The sequence below is a fragment of the Podarcis erhardii genome, assembly GCF_964252035.2.
Source record: "Podarcis erhardii genome assembly, chromosome: 16".
Taxonomy (NCBI): Eukaryota; Metazoa; Chordata; class Lepidosauria; order Squamata; family Lacertidae; genus Podarcis; species Podarcis erhardii.
This window is the reverse complement of record NC_138514.1, coordinates 2149673-2168000: the sequence shown is the minus strand read 5'-3', so window position 1 is coordinate 2168000 and position 18328 is coordinate 2149673. Positions and strand designations below refer to the sequence as shown.

General features: G+C 42.2%; 2 protein-coding genes across 5 annotated transcripts in view; both read right to left on the bottom strand.

Moving 5' to 3' along the window:
* Positions 1-18328, bottom strand: part of PPP3CC (protein phosphatase 3 catalytic subunit gamma) — a 69667-nt gene that overhangs the window by 49860 nt on the left and 1479 nt on the right. The window lies entirely within an intron of this gene.
* Positions 3542-3978, bottom strand: LOC309331479 (CDGSH iron-sulfur domain-containing protein 1-like). The gene has a single exon (XM_081843689.1). The coding sequence runs from the start codon at positions 3935-3937 to the stop codon at positions 3740-3742; it is 198 nt and encodes a 65-aa protein (XP_081699815.1). The 5' UTR covers positions 3938-3978; the 3' UTR covers positions 3542-3739.

The window sequence follows — 18328 nt, the reverse complement described above, 5'->3', positions numbered from 1 at the left end:
TGTGTGTGCACACGTGCAGGAAGAGGTGGAGAGGTATAGTGCCCAATGCTTACAGCAAACAGCTGCACCTAATTTATAAAAGGGAGCTAGCCAAAGGATAGGAGTGGGGGATTCCTGGATGTCAGCAGGCAGAGAAACTCACCACCTGTTATCATAGGGTTAGCAAGGTGACTGCTAGTCCAATAATAGATTGTGTGTGTGAATATATATGTGACATGTATTAAAACAACAGTGGGGACATTTTGTTGCCTTAAATGAGTTTCCCCACCTGCTAAAAAATGCAGTTCTGGCTCACACAGCAGCTGAGTTGGAAAGGGACGGGGATGTGGAAAATAGAGAGCACTTTTTAAAGAAGGTATTTTAAGTGAAGATGATTTTGCACATAATGTACTTGCCATAAAAGCCAAGCCAGCTTGAAGACATACACTGACCCATTCTGTACAAAAAACCTAAACAAAGCAATAGTCAACAGCATGCACTTCGGAGATCAGTGCCAAATCTGAGACAAGGAGGCAGGGACCAGTCAACAAGACTTGAAGGAAGAGTTGCGAAGAACAAGTGGCATAGAGTGCTTCCACTAACCATTTCTGAATATGCAGCATATCCAAGGCAGACATCCCAATTTCCCTTCCTCTTGTACAGAGGCTGCCAGTGTGTGAAATAGCAAGACTGGACAAATCTGCTTGCTTGTAAAAACCTCAGAAGTTTTCAAATTAGCTGTCCACATTTTCTTGGCACTGAAAGCAAGGTATTCCTTGAGATCCTTTCAAATCTAGTAATATAATTTAAGTATCTACTTGTATTCTTTTGGTATTACATATTTTGAATACGCATGCAGGTGAACACTGAGAAAATATTGGCTGCTTCACTCGTATCCTGCTCCTGCTGGTGCCATGTTAATAGGAACCAAGTCAAACCACAAACCCAGATTCAGACACAATGCTAAGCCAAACCATTACTGACCTACTCCTAGCAGGACAGCAGCAGAGAAGAGAGGAATGATACTGCCACAATTTTCTCACTGTGTTCCAGCACACTTGCTCATTCACACAAAGCCACAATTTGGGTTTAGTGTTATGTGCAAACAAGGCCAATATTTGACACGATTGCCAATGTGTGGTTCTTTTGGACCCAGAAGAGGAAAGAACGGGGGCAGAATGAGGACGGAGTGGAATGGGGTAGGGTAGAACAGGGCAGGATGCGCTTACACAAGCTCCACATGGGAGCTGGGAACAGAATAAAGGGGGCTGTTGCCTTTGTACAAACATCTGGTTGGTATTGCTTGCAAGCAGGATGCTGGACCCTTGGCCCAATCTTGCAGAGAGCTTATGTTGTTCTTCTACATGCCCAGTATGGTAGCTCATCCTCGGATGCCTTCCCTATGAAGTGTGGTGTGAAACGGGACTCAATTCTATGATTCTATGATTCAATCTCTCTTTGGCATATTCTTCTCTCTGTTGTTCTCCTATGGCTTCAGCTTGACTGAAGGCGGTGTGTACTAAGGAGCATTCAAGGAGCAACGGGGGTTGGTTCACCCTGGCATGTCTCCATGCCAAAACAAAAGTGTAGCGGGTGCTTATTCAAGATACGTTGCTTGCAGATGACACAGTCCTGACAAGATCCAAGGAAGCTCTACATAGACTCATCAACCATTTTGCTCAGGCTGCACCATCAGCCTGACGAAGACCAATATCCTAGCTGTTGCCAGCACTCCATACAGAGAATAAAAGCCACGGTGCAACTGTAGCAGCAAAACTGGATGCCTTCATCTGCTCCACCTACAAGAAAACATGTTTCTTCCTTATCAATCTCTACAGCCACAGCAGGTGCTGTAACTTTCCAATGGTTTGACTTTACCCCTGAAGGCGCACTCTTCCATTGTCTCTCAAGAAAGATGGATGCAAACAACAAGATGTGACATCCTGCTCACTCCAAGGTCATTGAAGTTGCAAGGTATACTCAGTCTCTGCCCAAAGGAATGCTTGCGCTCTCTGCCCAAAGGAACTAGCATACAACGTATGAGAAATAATGACTAAGTGAATATTTGAACAACCAATTATTTGTAATTGGGACAAAGAAAAGGGGTGAGGCAGAACCCCTGATTGTAGGGATCTTCACTGTACATTTGATGTTTGCTCTCCAGAAAGACCTTGAATATATAAAAGGAAAAACAGGGCCTAAGTTAAAAGACTCAGGTCTGGGTAAATGAACAAGCGAGACAGCATTTAAGATAACTAACATTCACCACTGGAACCATGAGGAGTACAGCAACCTCTAGTCTAGCATTCTAGTAGGAGACGAAAAAGTTACTAGACACGTCAGGGAATTACTACCCTTCAGTGACTGGAAAACAGAAGAGCAATCTAGATGGCACAAGGAACGCTCCCGCCCACCACTTGTTAAAGAATTTAAGAACAGCAGAGAAGTGTTTTATCTTTCCTCCCCTCAACTTCTGCCACATCCTTTGCGATCTTCTGCCCACATTAAATTCCCTCCCACTTGTGCTTTTTATCTTGCTATCCCACCAAGCTTTGGCTTGCCTGCCAGAGGCCTCCACTGCAGTGCAAGCAAGCAGTGCACACCCCTCCCCTTTGGTACCCCTGCAACCATCTTTGCCTGCACAGTCTTCAACACTGGGCCATCAGTCTGGCCCTGCAGAAAGGGAATGCATTATAAACTAATGCTGCTGCTGCTGCTGCCGCCGCCGCCTTAACATAGGCTAATCCTTTTGCTTCAGCTGCTTAATCAATACCTAATGTCATTATTATTCGAGACCTTGCTGGATAACTAGAAAACATAGCTGGCAGCAGCCAACACTCCTGGGTGAACTGGAAACTCTTCAACAGGAAGCAAGCCAGGGATAAACCCAGGCCTTCACTGTACTGGTCTGTTAGCTAATATCTTTAGATTAGCATACAGCTCTACCCCCACAATGACTCCAGGATTTACCTAAATAGATCAGTTCATCATAAACACAGGCCAGTCTTCAAGACTATTTTAAGCCAGCACCCTGCCCTACTTCCTACAGGTTCATTTCCTAAGCCAGGAGCCTTCCTTCCTTCTTGCTTTCAACAGAAGCAGCTAAATATGGACCAGCTAAAAACTAATAAACCTCCACTTAGTTGCCCCATGCACAGTGACTTTTGTCATAAAAACAGGTGGTGGGATTGATTTGGCACTGGGTTGTATAATACAGTGGTACCTCGGGTTAACAACTTAATTCGTTCCGGAGGTCCGTTCTTAACCTGAGGTACCACTTTAGCTAATGGGGCCTCCCACTGCCGCCACGCCCCCGGAGCACGATTTCTGTTCTCATCCTGAAGCAAAGTTCTTAACCCGAGGTACTATTTCTGGGTTAGCGGAGTCTGTAACCTGAAGCATATGTAACCCGAGGTACCACTGTAATAATAATATAATAATTTATCATTTATACCCCACCCATCTGGCTGGGTTTCCCCAGCCACTCTGGGCGGCTGAACATTCTAAAGGTCTTTTTTTAAAAAAACACTTAATGAGAACGTACATTTTACAAGACAAAAAGAGCAAGGTCACAAGTATTCATTCCTAACATACATTGTAGTGTTTAAACAAGGCAAACACCATGAATTACATCAGTTGCAGCATACCACATGTAAAAAGCTTCAGTGAAATGACTTAAGACCTCATTTTTACACCAATTACAAGTGAGCAGAAAACACTGCAATATGGTTGTTTGTGCGGTGTCCAGATCATTCATCATTTATGCATCTTTTCTCTTGATGATCAGAGGTCCCACATTGTCTCCCATTTCATCATTATGGTTTGTATGAGACCCACCGGACAATGGAAACTTCTTAGACCTCCAACACCAGCAGTACACAGCTTTCTCCCCCAAATCTTCCATATCAAATGCATGAACTACTTTTGGGTTATCTTTCTGGATATGGAGATTTACCATCGATATGGCAATGGCGCCCACCTAAGAGGTGCTAGAACTGAGTTCTGGTGAGTTCCAGCAGAAAAAAAGCCCTGGTTACACCACTCAAATGTTCTATCCTTTGTAGCAGTCGACAAGCTCCCTCATCAAGAGCTTTCTAAGCAAGATTGCTCTGTGTTAGGTCAACCGGGCCCTTTTTTTTCTGCTGGAACTCATCAGAACTCAGTTCCAGCACCTCTCAAGTGGGCGCCATTGCCATTATAAGAGAACAAGGGAGGTGTTCATGGGGAGTTCTGGAACCTCTTTTTCTATAAAAATAGCACTGGGTGGAACCTTTATTCAACAAGTCCCTGCCTTGAAAGATTTATCAGGCCTGTTTGTTGTTGGTCTTTACAAAGTCAGTCTAGTTTCCATGAGCATTTAGAAGAAGGTTATATCTTCTTTTTAAGACATATACCTCAAAGATACCTTAGGGTGGTATAGAAATTAATAATAATAATAATAATAATAATAATAATAATAATAATAATTTATTAAGGTTTCAGTGGGAAATTGCTGCTGCCGGGGACTTTTACAACCATGTATACAAGGTATATGTTTTACCTAGATATATTGTATTTTACTACTGCAAACTTCATATGAATGCTATATTCTGTAGGTTATCCTGAGAGATTTTGGGAGCAATACTGGTGGGGTATAAATTCACAAAACAAACAAATATTTTTGCTTCTTATCTGCAAGCACCCCATTTGTGTGAACTAAAACATTAGAAACTGTACTGCAATTTCACTCATGAAGGCCTTTCTAGCTATAAAGTGGAAAAAATATTTCATCATTTTGTTTTCAAGAAACATCAATTAATTTATAGCTGATACACAAGATATAGAAGTCACACACTTACAGAAAAATTATATACTGATTTTTATGTTCTATGTTCTATGTTCTATGTTTTATGTTTATGTTCTGTTTTATGTTTTATGTATTTTACTGCCACTGTATTTCCTCTTTTCTCAAGCCAGAAACCAGTTTGGACACACACATCATCCCTCTTGGTCACTTTGGATTTTTACAACTCCACCTATATATGCAGTTGGCACTAGCTATGCAGCATATATCTATTCCAATACGTGACCCTTTAGAATACACTGGCTATCATGTGACCTTATTGCTTCTGCGGAATGCATTTTAATTTTTTGGCCAATTTTTTTCACAATACTGTAAGAAGAGCGAGAAAGGAGCTTCTTAAAATTATTGGCAGCACTAGGAAGGACTCTTCAAACACTTTGGGGCCATGCAGAACATGTAAGAAGTTTGCCCTTTAGCTGCCAAACAACTGTTAAGGGATGCCTTGTCTTCCTCAGAAGTGAAAGACCATGTCAGAGCGCAATCAAAGTCCCTCCCATCAGCCACTGAACTGAGGGCTTGAGCTGGAGCCGTCAGAAGATCCTGCTCTGCAGACCAGGACTCCGGGATTCCATACCTGTCTTGGCCAAACCACGTGCCAATACATGACATGAATGGTGCCCGGCCCTCTTTCCTTCTATGTGTGAAGAGCCTGAGCATTCACACAGTCCTAGCTCACTAAAACAGCCAGTGTGGTGTAATGTTAGTGTGTCAAACTAGAATGGGGGAGACTTAGGTTCAAGTCTTCACTAAGCCATAAAGTGAATTGGAAGACCTTGGACCAGTCAATACCTCTCAACCTAACCTACATCACAGGGTTGCTCTGAGGGTAAATATGGGGAGAAGGAAGCATATGCTGCTTTGGGCTCCTTGAAAGAAAGGCAGGATATAAATGTAATAAAAACAATGTAAAAAAAACCTCCCTGGTCCTGAATGGGGTAACTGTGGCCCTGAAGGACCAGGTGCGCAGCCTGGGAGTCATTTTGGACTCACAGCTGTCCATGGAGGCACAGACTGCCTCACCAGAGTGGTGCATGCTCTAGTTATCTCTCGCTTGGACTACTGCAATGCGCTCTATGTGGGGCTACCTTTGAAAGTGATCCGGAAACTACAACTAATCCAGAAAGCAGCAGCTAGACTGGTGACTGGGAGCGGCCACCGAGACCACATAACACCAGACTTGAAAGACCTACACTGGCTCCCAGTACGTTTCCGAGCACAATTCAAAGTGTTGGTGCTGACCTTTAAAGCCCTGAATGGCCTTGGTCCAGTATTCCTGAAGGAGCGTCTCCACCTCCATCGTTCTGCCCAGACACTGAGGTCCAGTGCCGAGGGCCTTCTGGCGGTTCCCTCACTGTGAGAAGCCAAGTTACAGGGAACCAGGCAGAGGGCCTTCTCGGTAGTGGCACCTGCCCTGTGGAACACCCTCCCACCAGATGTCAAAGAGAAAAATAACTACCAGACTTTTAGATGACATCTGAAGCCAGCCCTGTTTAGGGAAGCTTTTAATGTTTAATAGACTATTGTATTTTAATATTCTGTTGGAAGCAGACCAGAGTGGCTGAGGAAATCCAGCCAGATGGGCGGGGTAGAAATAATAAATTGTTGTTGTTGTTGTTGTTGTTGCTGTTACTACATACAGTTAAATAGCCTAGGAGATTCCCCAACTAAATCTTATGGTCTCTGACATAGTGGATTTTAAATGCATTAAAATGCATATCTCCTTCAAACCACCAACAGTTTTCTTTTCTCCATCATGAAAAATGTCTTGATAATCAGCCACTGATTATATTGTGCAAGAGCAGTTTGTGAAAGATGCTAGCTATTACAAAAAACTACTGCATGGGTCTTAGGAAGCACTTCCAGCTGGCTTAAAACATGGCAGCGGACAGCCTGACTTCTTCAATGGTCTCATCAAGCATGGGCACAAGCACTAGCCATAGCTGTTAACTTTTCCCTTTTCTTGCGAGGAATCCTATTCAGAATAAGGGAATTTCCCTTAAAAAAAGGAAAACGTTGACAGCTATGGCACTAGCTAAAACAAGCTGGCTGTTAAAACACAGTTTACTATTGTGGGCACCATGCACACACTGCGCTAACACTGAATGCTGTACTACTTTCAAGCCTCTCTTCAGCTGGGAGGGGGGGCAGGGAGCTGACCCTTCAGGATTTAGGGAAGGCCACACATGTGCCTTCCAGATGCCCTACTGGCAACTAATGTATTAAGAACAGACACTCTCTTGGTCTGTAAATCAGTCTAACTACTTTCTTTCTCACCCCAGGCCTTGGTATCAGCCCTGTTAGCTAGCCTCTGCCTACATGGTGTCCTCCAAAGACAGCTGGATTACAACTCCACCATCCCTGACCAATAGCTATGCTAACTGGGACTGGTGGGGAGTTGGGAGTTCAAAACATCTGAAAAGTTCCACTTTGAAGAAATCTGTTGTACACATTTACATCCAGATCTATCATTATTCATGCTGGCATTCTATGTTGTACAGAAGAAGAAGAAGAAGAAGAAGAAGAAGAAGAGTAAGAAGAGTAGTAGTTTGGATTTGATATCCCGCCTTTCACTCCCTTTAAGGAGTCTCAAAGCGGCTCACATTCTCCTTTCCCTTCCACCCCCACAATGAACACTCTGTGAGGTGAGTGGGGCTGAGAGACTTCAGAGAAGTGTGACTGGCCCAAGGTCACCCAGCAGCTGCAGGTGAAGGAGCGGAGACGCCAACCCGGTTCCCCAGATTACGAGACTACCACTCTTAACCGCTACACCACACTGGCTCTCAAAGGTACAGTTGTACCTTGGAAGTCAAACAGCTTAGGTCCTGAACGTTTTGGCTCCCAAACGTCGCTAACCCGGAAGTGACTGTTCCAGTTTGCTATTTTTGGAAGCCGAACGTCCAATGGGGCTTCCAATTGGCTGCAGAAACTTCCTGCAGCCAATCAGAAGCCATGCTTTGGTTTTCGAACATTTTGGAAGTCGAACGGACTTCTGGAATGGATCCCGTTTGACTTCCAAGATACGACTGTAGTTGAAAAAAATCACGTTTGTGTTCACACAGCTATCAGAGTCCCGCCAATACACCAGCCTTCTTGTTCAAGTAGCACCAATTCAAGCAAACCATATCTCATTTCACTACCACTGAAACTGACCATACAACTTGGTTCTCTGTTTCACAAACGGAACAGTAAATATACAAATATTAATCCAGTATAGATAAATTTAATATTTACAGAGCTTGGCTCGTTACTCCAACATTCCCAAAAACTAAAAATCAAGCCAGTCACCAGTTCTATACTACACTTGTGGTACACTAATTAATATACTGCATATAGATATGATAAAAAGTTATTACAAATGTTTAAGGCCATCATTAAATGGCACTCAATTATTTTGATACACGAAGCTCACACAAATCTGTCTGCTTTTGTGTTTCTTCTTATTTTTCTATCTAATCTGTTAGCTTCACCACTGCAACAATAATCTTGTTTCCTATTCTGTGCTGATGCTTTCCAGTTTTCAACAAACATGAAACTGTCTTTTTATACCAGTTAAATTTGTTAGAAAACTGAGTATCAGTGTCTTCTACTGCCTGTTTTGAATTTATGATATGTTTAGTTACAAAATCACATCAAGTTACCTATCCAGGAATATATCCCAATTTCAGGACTTTCTTTTTATATCCCTTGTTTAACATTAAAACTCTAGTAAGATTAAACTTCTCTTTCATACATTAATTTGTGAACATTAATCCAAATCCTGATTCATGTTTTTACCAAAGCTGTAGATTTTCTAAACCCTTTTCAGCTAACCTTCCAGTTCCTCAAAGTTTTTCCCCTGGATTGTCCTTGCCCATACCTTTCACATTTACACAGTGCTTTAGCCTCAACAAAAATGAAGCAAGCATTACATTTAATTTCCCCTGCACTTTCTTTATTATTTATTACTACTTACTGTTGTTAATAATAATACTCTATAAATAGACTTCTTCCTACATGGCAGTATCATCCAGGAAATTTATTTATTTCACTCCTGAATAGAGAAGGGGTATTCTGGGCTCACCCTAACATTCCAAGTCTTTGAAACAACTGTTCTACAAAGATTCCAGTTTATTCAGTATTTAGGGCTGAATATACTGTTTCCAACAACTTTGACATAATAGTTGTGAATATTTTTGGTTTGTTCTTAAATTTTGTATTGCTTTTATTGTTCTTTTGTTGCTGCCTTCGGGTCCTTCAGTGGAAGAGTAGGATAAAACCTAATTTAATTAATAAATCTATCCAACCTTTTTTCTCCTTTTGATAGCACAGTATAATCTCAGACTGTTTTTGTTCCAACATCAGCCTGTTCTACACCATTCTGACAGGGTACCAGCCTTGCCGTCTGATGATCGGTGCAAATATTGGGTAAGCCCATAGCCCTTTATTACTGGAATATTTTTAAGTTTATACTCTGCCTTTATTACACCATGTTTGTGGAATTCTTATAGACTTCAAAATCAGTGTTATCTGCAAACAAAAAAACGGCGGCTTTCAGTTTCCCCTGGGGGCATTTCCTACTCCTTTTCTTCTCAGCAGCTGAAGTGGGTTACTTGGACTTCCCTTTTCCTTCAGCTAATGAAAGATTAGAGCTGCTTGCCCTTTTGGCATTTTCTTTTCAGCCCACCAAGCATCACTAGATACGGTTTAGAACAGCCTTCCCAAGCCTGGCATCTCCTGGTGTTTTGTATTCCAACTCCCACCACCCTAGCCAACACATCCAATGATTAGGGATGGCATTCCAACACACTTGGAGGGCATCAGGTTTGGGAAGGCTATGTTAGAAGCTTCCCATTTCTACCCGATACGTTTTCCAGGAAATGCTAAATTCAAGGCATCATGCAGAAATTCTTTCTTACTTTGGCTTCACAGTGCAAGTAAAAAATCTCTTTTCTGGACCCAGGATAATAATCTGAAGCACACTGGGAAGCATGTCAAGTAGTCAGAGGTGGTGGTGATGAGGAGTTTTAATGTACTACACATAAATATATCAAATATCAAAATAATAATAATAAGGGGGGGGGACCCAACACAGACATTTTGTTAAAAACTGAAGTGTAAGCAAAACTTTCTTATCAAACCACAACTACTACTTTAAGTAGTAACTGAGGTAGCAAATAAAATTGTACTGTGTGGTATATTTATGAAATTTAAAAGTAAAACTACATTCAAATAATGACTAAATATATACCCAGTGTTAGAGACAGAGCTGCAAACTGCTGTGGTTTAAAGATAATCCAATGATGCCTTTGTTTTTGCCAGCTGGGAAAATAGAGGGGGAAAGATGGTTTCTATTGTCATCTTTTAAGATAGCAAACAAAAGGAAAGTTTTATTATCCAGAATTCAAAGCATCACAGAAATAGTCCTTCACAGTTAAGGAAGTCTAGTGGGGGTTTTTTAAAGTGAGTTGTCTCCTCCATCTCCTCAATCGCTGCCCTCCACCTGAGTTGCCATACGGCATTTTGCTTATAGAACTTCTTGGTTTCAAAAAAGTTCTAAAAGCATTATGTCATATGGCACAGGAACTTGTATCCCAAGGAATTTGTAAAACATAAAAAAGAAATCAGAACTAAAGCAGCTTTTTGGATTTTCAGTACCCTCAACATTATTTAATGGAAACAGAAAACCCCCAGAAATAAACAAGGTTTTCATGCAATTGAGTAGCAATATATCCATGGATATTTGGTTAAGTTTTATCACCACTGACCTCTTCAATACTAGATAATCATACACAGCAAATGTCATTAACTAGACAAAATAGTGTATCCTGAAGCCGTTTTTTATTTATATCCCAATCCATCTCATTACATATGATCAATCATCGCCAAAACTTTTTTATTCTGTTCATTGTCACAAATATATTTATCTTGCTCCTCTGTCAATAACTTGTGGTTCTCTCCATTATCATTTTATTTTCATAAGCATTCTAGTTTGGGCTGAGAGAGAGTGACAGATTATTTATTTCCCATTCCTCCAAAAGGATTTCCCATTCCTCCAAAAGGATTTTGTTATACAGTGGTGCCTCGCAAGATGAAAAGAATCCGTTCTGCGAGTCTCTTCGTCTAGCGGTCTTTTCGTCTTGCAAAGCAAGCCCATTGACGGCTTAGCGGATTAGCGCTATTAGCGGTTTAGCGGCTTTTAGCGGCTTATCGGTTTAGCGGATAAGCGGCTTAGAAAAAGGGGGGGAAAGGGGGGAAAAACCCGCAGGAACTCGCAAGACATTTTCGACTTGCAAAGCAAGCCCATAGGAAATTCGTTTTGCGAAGCACCTCCAAAACGGAAAACTCTTTCGTCTAGCGAGTTTTCCGTCTTGCGAAGCATTTGTCTTGCTGGGCACCACTGTAAGCAATAAAAAACAAACAAACACAAAAAATCTTAAGAATAATTCAGTACAGATGCAGACTGGGAAAAGATCACAGCTTAAAAGGCTTGTTGAAAGAGGAAGGTCTTTAGTAGGCACTAAAAAGACAACACAGATGGAACATGACTAATATTCAAGGCGAAGGAATCCCAAAGGGTAGATGCCACAACACTAATGGACTGATTCTAACCTTGTGCAGAACAGACCTCCTTATAAGATGGCACCTGCAAGAGGCCTTTATTTTAAAATGCAGTGATCAACTGAGTATGTTCGGGGTGAATGAAACAACATTTCAGGTATCTGGTGCCAAGATGTGTAGGGCTTTATACACCAAAACCAATACCTTGAACTAACTGGTAGCCAATGCAATTCTTTCGACAGCAGGGTAGCATGTTGGTTATATCCTTGCCATTGCAAGTGAGCCATTGTCTGACGGGACCAAATACACAAAGTTGTTCTGTATTTTGCAACATTTATATGTAATTTTCCAACCTCAAGCCCTAAAAGTACTGCTTGTTATTAATTTAGTCATATATAATCGCAATTCTGTCCTCATTTCTAGCTATAAATCTAGGGTCTAAGATCTGCACCAGGGTGAATGGTTAACAATGTGATGTAAAAACACTGCTATAGAAACAGTTTGGCCACAGTGACACATGCCTTAGTTATATCCCGTTAGAATTACTGAAACACACTCTACCTGGGGCTGCCTTAGAAAAGTGCTCAGAAACTTCAAGTGGCTCAAAAAACTGCAGCCAGATTGTTAGCCAGGGCTGGCTGTAGGCAGCATCCCAGTCACTCAGTACAGCAGCTCCCCTGGCTACTGGTCTGCTTCCAGGAACAATTTAAAGTGCTGGTTATGACACTGACCACTTATAAATGCCATCTCCAACTCCTCAAAAAATTCCATCCACGGGGTCTCTGGAAAAAATTATATATCACTTGGGAAGACAGGCAAACTAATGTCAGTGTACTGGAAAAAGCAAAGAACACCAGTGTTGAAGCAATGATTCTTCAACATCAACTTTGTTGGACTGCTCATGTTGTTCGGATGCCTGATTATCGCCTTCCAAAGCAACTACAGTCATACCTTGGAAGGCAAACAGAATCCATTCCGGAAGTCAGTTCAACTTCCAAAACGTTCGAAAACCAAAGCGCAGCTTCTGAGTGGCTGAAGGAAGCTCCTGGGTACAACTGCATTCTGTTCTGAACTTAAGAATGGAAAGTGAAATGCTGGTGGACAGCAAAAGAGGTTTAAAGACACTCCCAAGTGTCTTTAAATAAAAATAAATCTTTAAAATTGAAGTATAAGCACAGATAATTGGGTGGGAAACACTGGCCTGTGAGTGCTCCAACTGGAGAACAGCCTCTACCAAAGGCATCATGGACTTTGAAGAAGCACAAATTCAGGACAAAAGGAAGAAAGGAGCTGAGATGAAGGCACCTCTGTCCCCACTGTGGAAGGACATGTGGATCCAGAATTGGCCTCCACAGTCACTTGCGGACACACCGTTAAGACTGTGTTCATAGAAGACAATCTTACTCGGCTACAAGTGATCACCAAAGAAAAAGAAGAATACAGCGTAGGCCCAGGCTATTTGAAAGAGCTTATTTCCTCATATGATCCTGCCTGGGCTCTGAGATCTTCCAGGGAGGCCCTTCTCTCAGTCCCACCACTCTCACAGGCACACTCGGTAGGAATGCAGGAGAGGGCCTTCTCGGTGGCTGCTCCTGGACTTTGGAGTTCCCTCCATAGAGAAGTTTGATAGGCTCCCTTCTTGTTGTCCTTCCACTAGCAGGTGAAGACTTTCTTGTTCCAAAAGGCTGTCATAGCTATTCCTATTTTTTTCTGTAAGCCACCTTGAGTCCCTGTCAGGTGAAAAGGCAGGAAATGGGCCTTTGGGCATCCCTTTTGATTTTCAATGACCCTCAGTTTGGCACCACTAACCGGTATCACAAAATGTTTCAGTTTTGCCACAATGTTCCTAGAAAGGGTGGTCTAGCACTATAGCATTCTAAATTATGAAGCAAAAGTAGAGTAGAATTAGAGTCTAAATCTGATTTATACAGTGGTACCTCGGGTTAAGAACTTGATTCGTTCTGGAGGTCTGTTCTTAACCTGAAACTGTTCTTAATCTGAGGTACCACTTTAGCTAATGGGGCCTCCCGCTGCCGCCACGCCCCCAGAGCACGATTTCTGTTCTCATCTTGAAGCAAAGTTCTTAACCCGAGGTACTATTTCTGGGTTAGCGGAGTCTGTAACCTGAAACGTCTGTAACCTGAAGCATCTGTAACCCAAGGTACCACTGTACCTGCTACCTCTGTAAATCCCTTTGTGTTGTGCCTAGATTATACACTCAAGACCATACGTCTATTTATTGATCATTGTTAAGGCTCTTTTTGGACTGAAGACCTGTGTATATATACTTCAAATAAATCAAACAATAAAAAGATTCCAGCTCTGTGCTGAGCAGCTGGGTGACTAGATGATCTCCAATATCTCTTCTGACTATGATTCTTTGATTGGTTCTAATATCTGGGACTCCCAACCCTCTCCCAACTCAATCAAGAGCCCCTCACGGGTTATTTGAAATGACAGCAAATGGAAACTTGGTGTTATTGCTCAATCAAGTATGCTCCAAAAAAGCCATTTTTAAGCTCCATTGTAATATGGAACTATATTTTAGGTGACCAATTTGCTCACTAAAGGTCTGCTGTATTACAGAAAAAGGCCGTCAGAATAGCTTAAAAACTAAAACTCACTAGCTAAGCAGTGGTACTTGGAATAATTTTGGTTTCAAACGTAATTGTTACAGTAGATGTCTTATAACATCAATTTATGATACAGCATTTGCCTATAGCAGCCAAATCCCAGTGTTTTACAATGAATTACTGGAAGCCTACTATAACTGATAAAGAATCAAGCCTTTCATATTTTGATAATTAAGCTATGACCAAGCAAAACACAATACTTTTGCAAGTTTACAAAACTTACAAGTAAAACTGCTTTGAGATGTTGCAGCATGGATGGAATTTCAATCTTCTCTCATCTGCTTTTGCACAATTGCATATGAAAACCAATACCATGAGTAATCTAATTTGCAGAATATATCTCATGTTTTATAAGCGAAGGAGTTATACACAAAAGTGCCCTTTTACGGTAAAGGGTAAAGGGACCCCTGACCATTAGGTCCAGTCGTGGACGACTCTGGGATTGTGCTCAGCTCGCTTTACTGGCCGAGGAAGCTGATGTACAGCTTCCAGGTCATGTGGCCAGCATGACTAATCCACTTCTGGCGAACCAGTGACTATGTTTGCATGTCACTGTAAACCATAGTTAGTGCCAAGATGGCTCCTGCTTTGCTCCTCCCCTAACAGACCACAATTCCTAACTTAGTATTACAGTACATCTGAAATGAAGATCGTGGTTTCTTTCCTTCTAAACAAACCATTATGCAAAGCCAGGGGTTGTTCTGGGGTTTTCAACTGTGGTTTCAGTGCAACAAACCACAATTCCCAGGTTGGATGTAATGCTTATTGCTCTATCTTGTGCTCTTGTCCACCTTGTATGTAAATGTCTCCTCATGCAATCATCTCTGATTTGCAGACAGTTGGGTCAAGGACAATGCCTGTAGAAACACATGAAAAGTCAAACGGATTAAACCCTGCCCTTTCAGACAGTTTTGCTGTGCACCAATGTGGCTGGAATTCAGCACACACTAACCTAAAACCATGGCTATCATACACTGAGATTGTCATAAGACAATCCATAAGGAGATGTTCTTTTCTCACCTGGAGGAGGGCAGTTATCAACTGGGGAGGAAACTCCATACTCATGGTCTATTCAGTTTTTAAGCCCCATGTTTGAAATGAATGAACGGATGAATGAAGACAGTGGCTTTATCATCTGGCATTACTAAACTTATTTTAACTTGGCTTACATATGTTGCTAGTCCTTTGCATTTGCAAGTTTCTGCAACTGTGCTAAGGTTCCACCAAATTTCACAAATGATTTGGATGTATAAATAGATTTAGGTGTCCACAGGACTAATGGTGGGAAGGGAGAAATCAGCATTAAGTTTCTTATTGAGCTGCTTTCTTCTATTCAGTGTTCAGCAAGTCAGATATTTTTAGTGTCAAGTTTGCAAGAATTACATCAAGGTTGTAGAATCAGTTCTGTAAGAGTCAGATCCCAAAAACCTCCTCAGAGATATTCCTTCACATTTTTTAAAATAAAGACAATGGTAAAACAAGATACTGACCCTCAGCATGGAATTTTCTAAGGTCAGTGCTTGGAATGAGAAATGTGAAAAGGGGCCCAAGTAAATTGATGGGGGAAGTGTTGGTTTTCATAAAGGATAGAAATAGCATAGCTTAAAGAAGATCTAATGTTTGCAAAGTCACTTGCAAAAATTAATATATGGAGCAAATACAGTCTTGTATATTTAATAAGACGGACATTTTCAGTCCAAACAAAACAAATTCCTTCCAGTAGCACCTTAAAGACCAACTAAGTCAGTTCTTGGTATGAGCTTTCGTGTGCATGCACACTTCTTCGTGTGCATGCACACGAAAGCTCATACCAAGAACTGACTTAGTTGGTCTTTAAGGTGCTACTGGAAGGAATTTGTTTTGTTTTGACTATGGCAGACCAACACGGCTACCTATCTGTAACTGGAATTTTCAGTCCAGAAAGTGATCAAAGTCTGGATTTCTCCCCAGAACTCAAATATAAGTTTAGCAGATACAGTAAATTACCTTGCAATCATTTTGCCTTAAAAGAAATAGAGCCCCAGGCATCCAAAATTACTTCAAATAGGGTCTGCTGCCAACACTGGAAGGAAGGAGTGTGAACCAAAACACTCATCACATTGGAACTCATGATGAAGACAGAAAAAACATTAAGATGCTTCTATCTCTCAAATGCTGCTTCACTCATTCCGCACTGTACACTTGTATAGTGATTTTTTTCTCACTGAATTCTGGAACTACTTAATATACTATATCGGGTCGGCAAACTATGGTCCCCGGGCTGGATCAGGCCCAGCAGGGTTCTAAATCTGGCGCCCGGCAATTGCCCAGGTGCTACAGAGGAGTGAGCAGCGGGGGTGCAATCGTTTTGGCTCAGGCGGCTCTATGTGGTATGCAGCCTCGCTGAGGAGTCAGGAATTACTCGAAGTCAGGAATTACTCAGGGCGGGGAGGGCCTTTCCTGGGAGGGGCTGCGCGCAGGTGGGCGCCAGAGACCCCAAGTCCCTTTCCGTCGCAGGAAACATCGCAGGCACCGCCGCTCTAGCTGTTGGCGTCTCAGGAGGCGGAGATGTGCGTATGGCTTCTCAGGTTGGGATCCCTCAGCTGGGAAGGGAGGCTTCGCGCTGCCTATCAGAGCAGCCCCAATCACATTCCTACTTGTGTGCAAGCAGGAGGGGGTGGGGATCTCTCTACTGGGGCTTTTTAAAAAGCACCTTCCCATGTGTGCCTCAAGCTTCACCTGGCCGCTCTCTCACCCTCATCTACTTTTTGCAGAAGGAGCCGTGCAGTCCCATGTTGCAGCAGCTTTAAAGAAGTCCTAGTTTTTTTCTTCCTTTTTCTGAGTGTGTAAAGGTCAGGGGTGGATATGGTCAAAGGAGTCTCTGGGGGACTTGCGAGTCTGCCTCCCTTTTTGCAAGAAGGCACCTGTGTTGGTGGTGGCGGCTCAGGGCTTACCCAGCGCCAAAGTCCAGTCACACACACCTGGTGCCGCTTCTCCGGAGCCGCCATCTCTCCTTAGCCTCAGCCGTTCATTCCCCTCCCCCCAAAAATATAGTCCAGCCCCCTGCTGAAAACGTTTGCTGACCCCTGCATTAGACATATATCAGGCCACAACTGGTCATAAACTTATTGACTAAAGTTAATTATACTGCAGTCTATTTCCCTCTCCATTTTCCTTTTACAAGCAGTTAGGCCAAGAGTTGTCGACTACCCCAGACCACCAAGCGGGTAAGTGGGTGGGGATTTGAACACTTATATCTCTGGTCCAAGTCCAAAATTCTGTCTCCCCAACACCACACAAGAGGCTTCCCAGCTCCAAGTTCACATCCTTAGAGCTCAATCCTGTGCATGCTAACTTTGAAGTAACCTCTATTGCATTCACTGACACTTATTTCCAAACATGAATGCATAGGACAAGTCTATCAGGTATTATATTCTCCTATGGTCTTACACAAAACAGCTCTCAGAGTCACATCAAAGCAATTACCGTACTTTTCCGTGTATAAGACTATGTTTTATTCTTTAAAAATCATGCTAAAAAGTGGGGGTTGTCTTATACATGGATGATGCATAGGGTGGACGTTTGATTGGTTGCTGCCACGGCTGTCAGCGGCTATTGTGCGTGTTATTGGTTGCTGCGTCAGGGACAGATAGGAGGCGGATTTAGCAACGTGTGCGGGTGAGCGATTTTCGGCAATCCCCCCTTAAAAAAGCTCAACAACTCTGGGCAATCCTCTACAAGAAAGTTCAACAACTCTGTGCCATCTCCCCCCATTTTCTTAAATTTGAGTCCCCCCAAATAGGGGCGTCTTATACATGGGGGTGCCTGATAGACGGAAAAGTACGGTAGTTAGTTCTTGCCACTCTTAAGCCATCCTCTGTTTACACAAGCAAGGTGAATACAACAAGGCTCAATGGCATATTTCTCTTTCTCCCCACCTCTAAATTCTTTCAATCAATGTTGAAGTGAGAGCTCCAAATTCTATGGTAAGAACAAATGAACATACTCAAAATTAGTCTTGAATTTCTACTACTCACTCATCAGCAGCACAAAAAGTAAAGTGTAAAAAAAGTGTAAAAAAATCTTCATAAGCATATGATAGGAAGGGGGGAAGGAGGGGAGACTGGGGATCAGAAATAAAAGTGGAATGGGGGGGTCCTTTATCTGGAATTCTGCACCTATTGGCCAACTACAGCATTACTGCAAGACCCCATCAGCTCAACAACAATCAACTATCTTTCAAAATACTGTTTACCAGAGGTGAACACCTTGTATACAATACAAGCATTCAAACTGGGACTTGAAAAACAGATAACAATAGGAGTCTTGGAATAATGAACCACAACACTTACAAGAC

Excerpts from the sequence above, each read along its gene's own strand:
- LOC309331479 (XM_081843689.1), bottom strand. The coding sequence starts at position 3,937 with ATGGTAAATCTCCATATCCAGAAAGATAACCCAAAAGTAGTTCATGCA.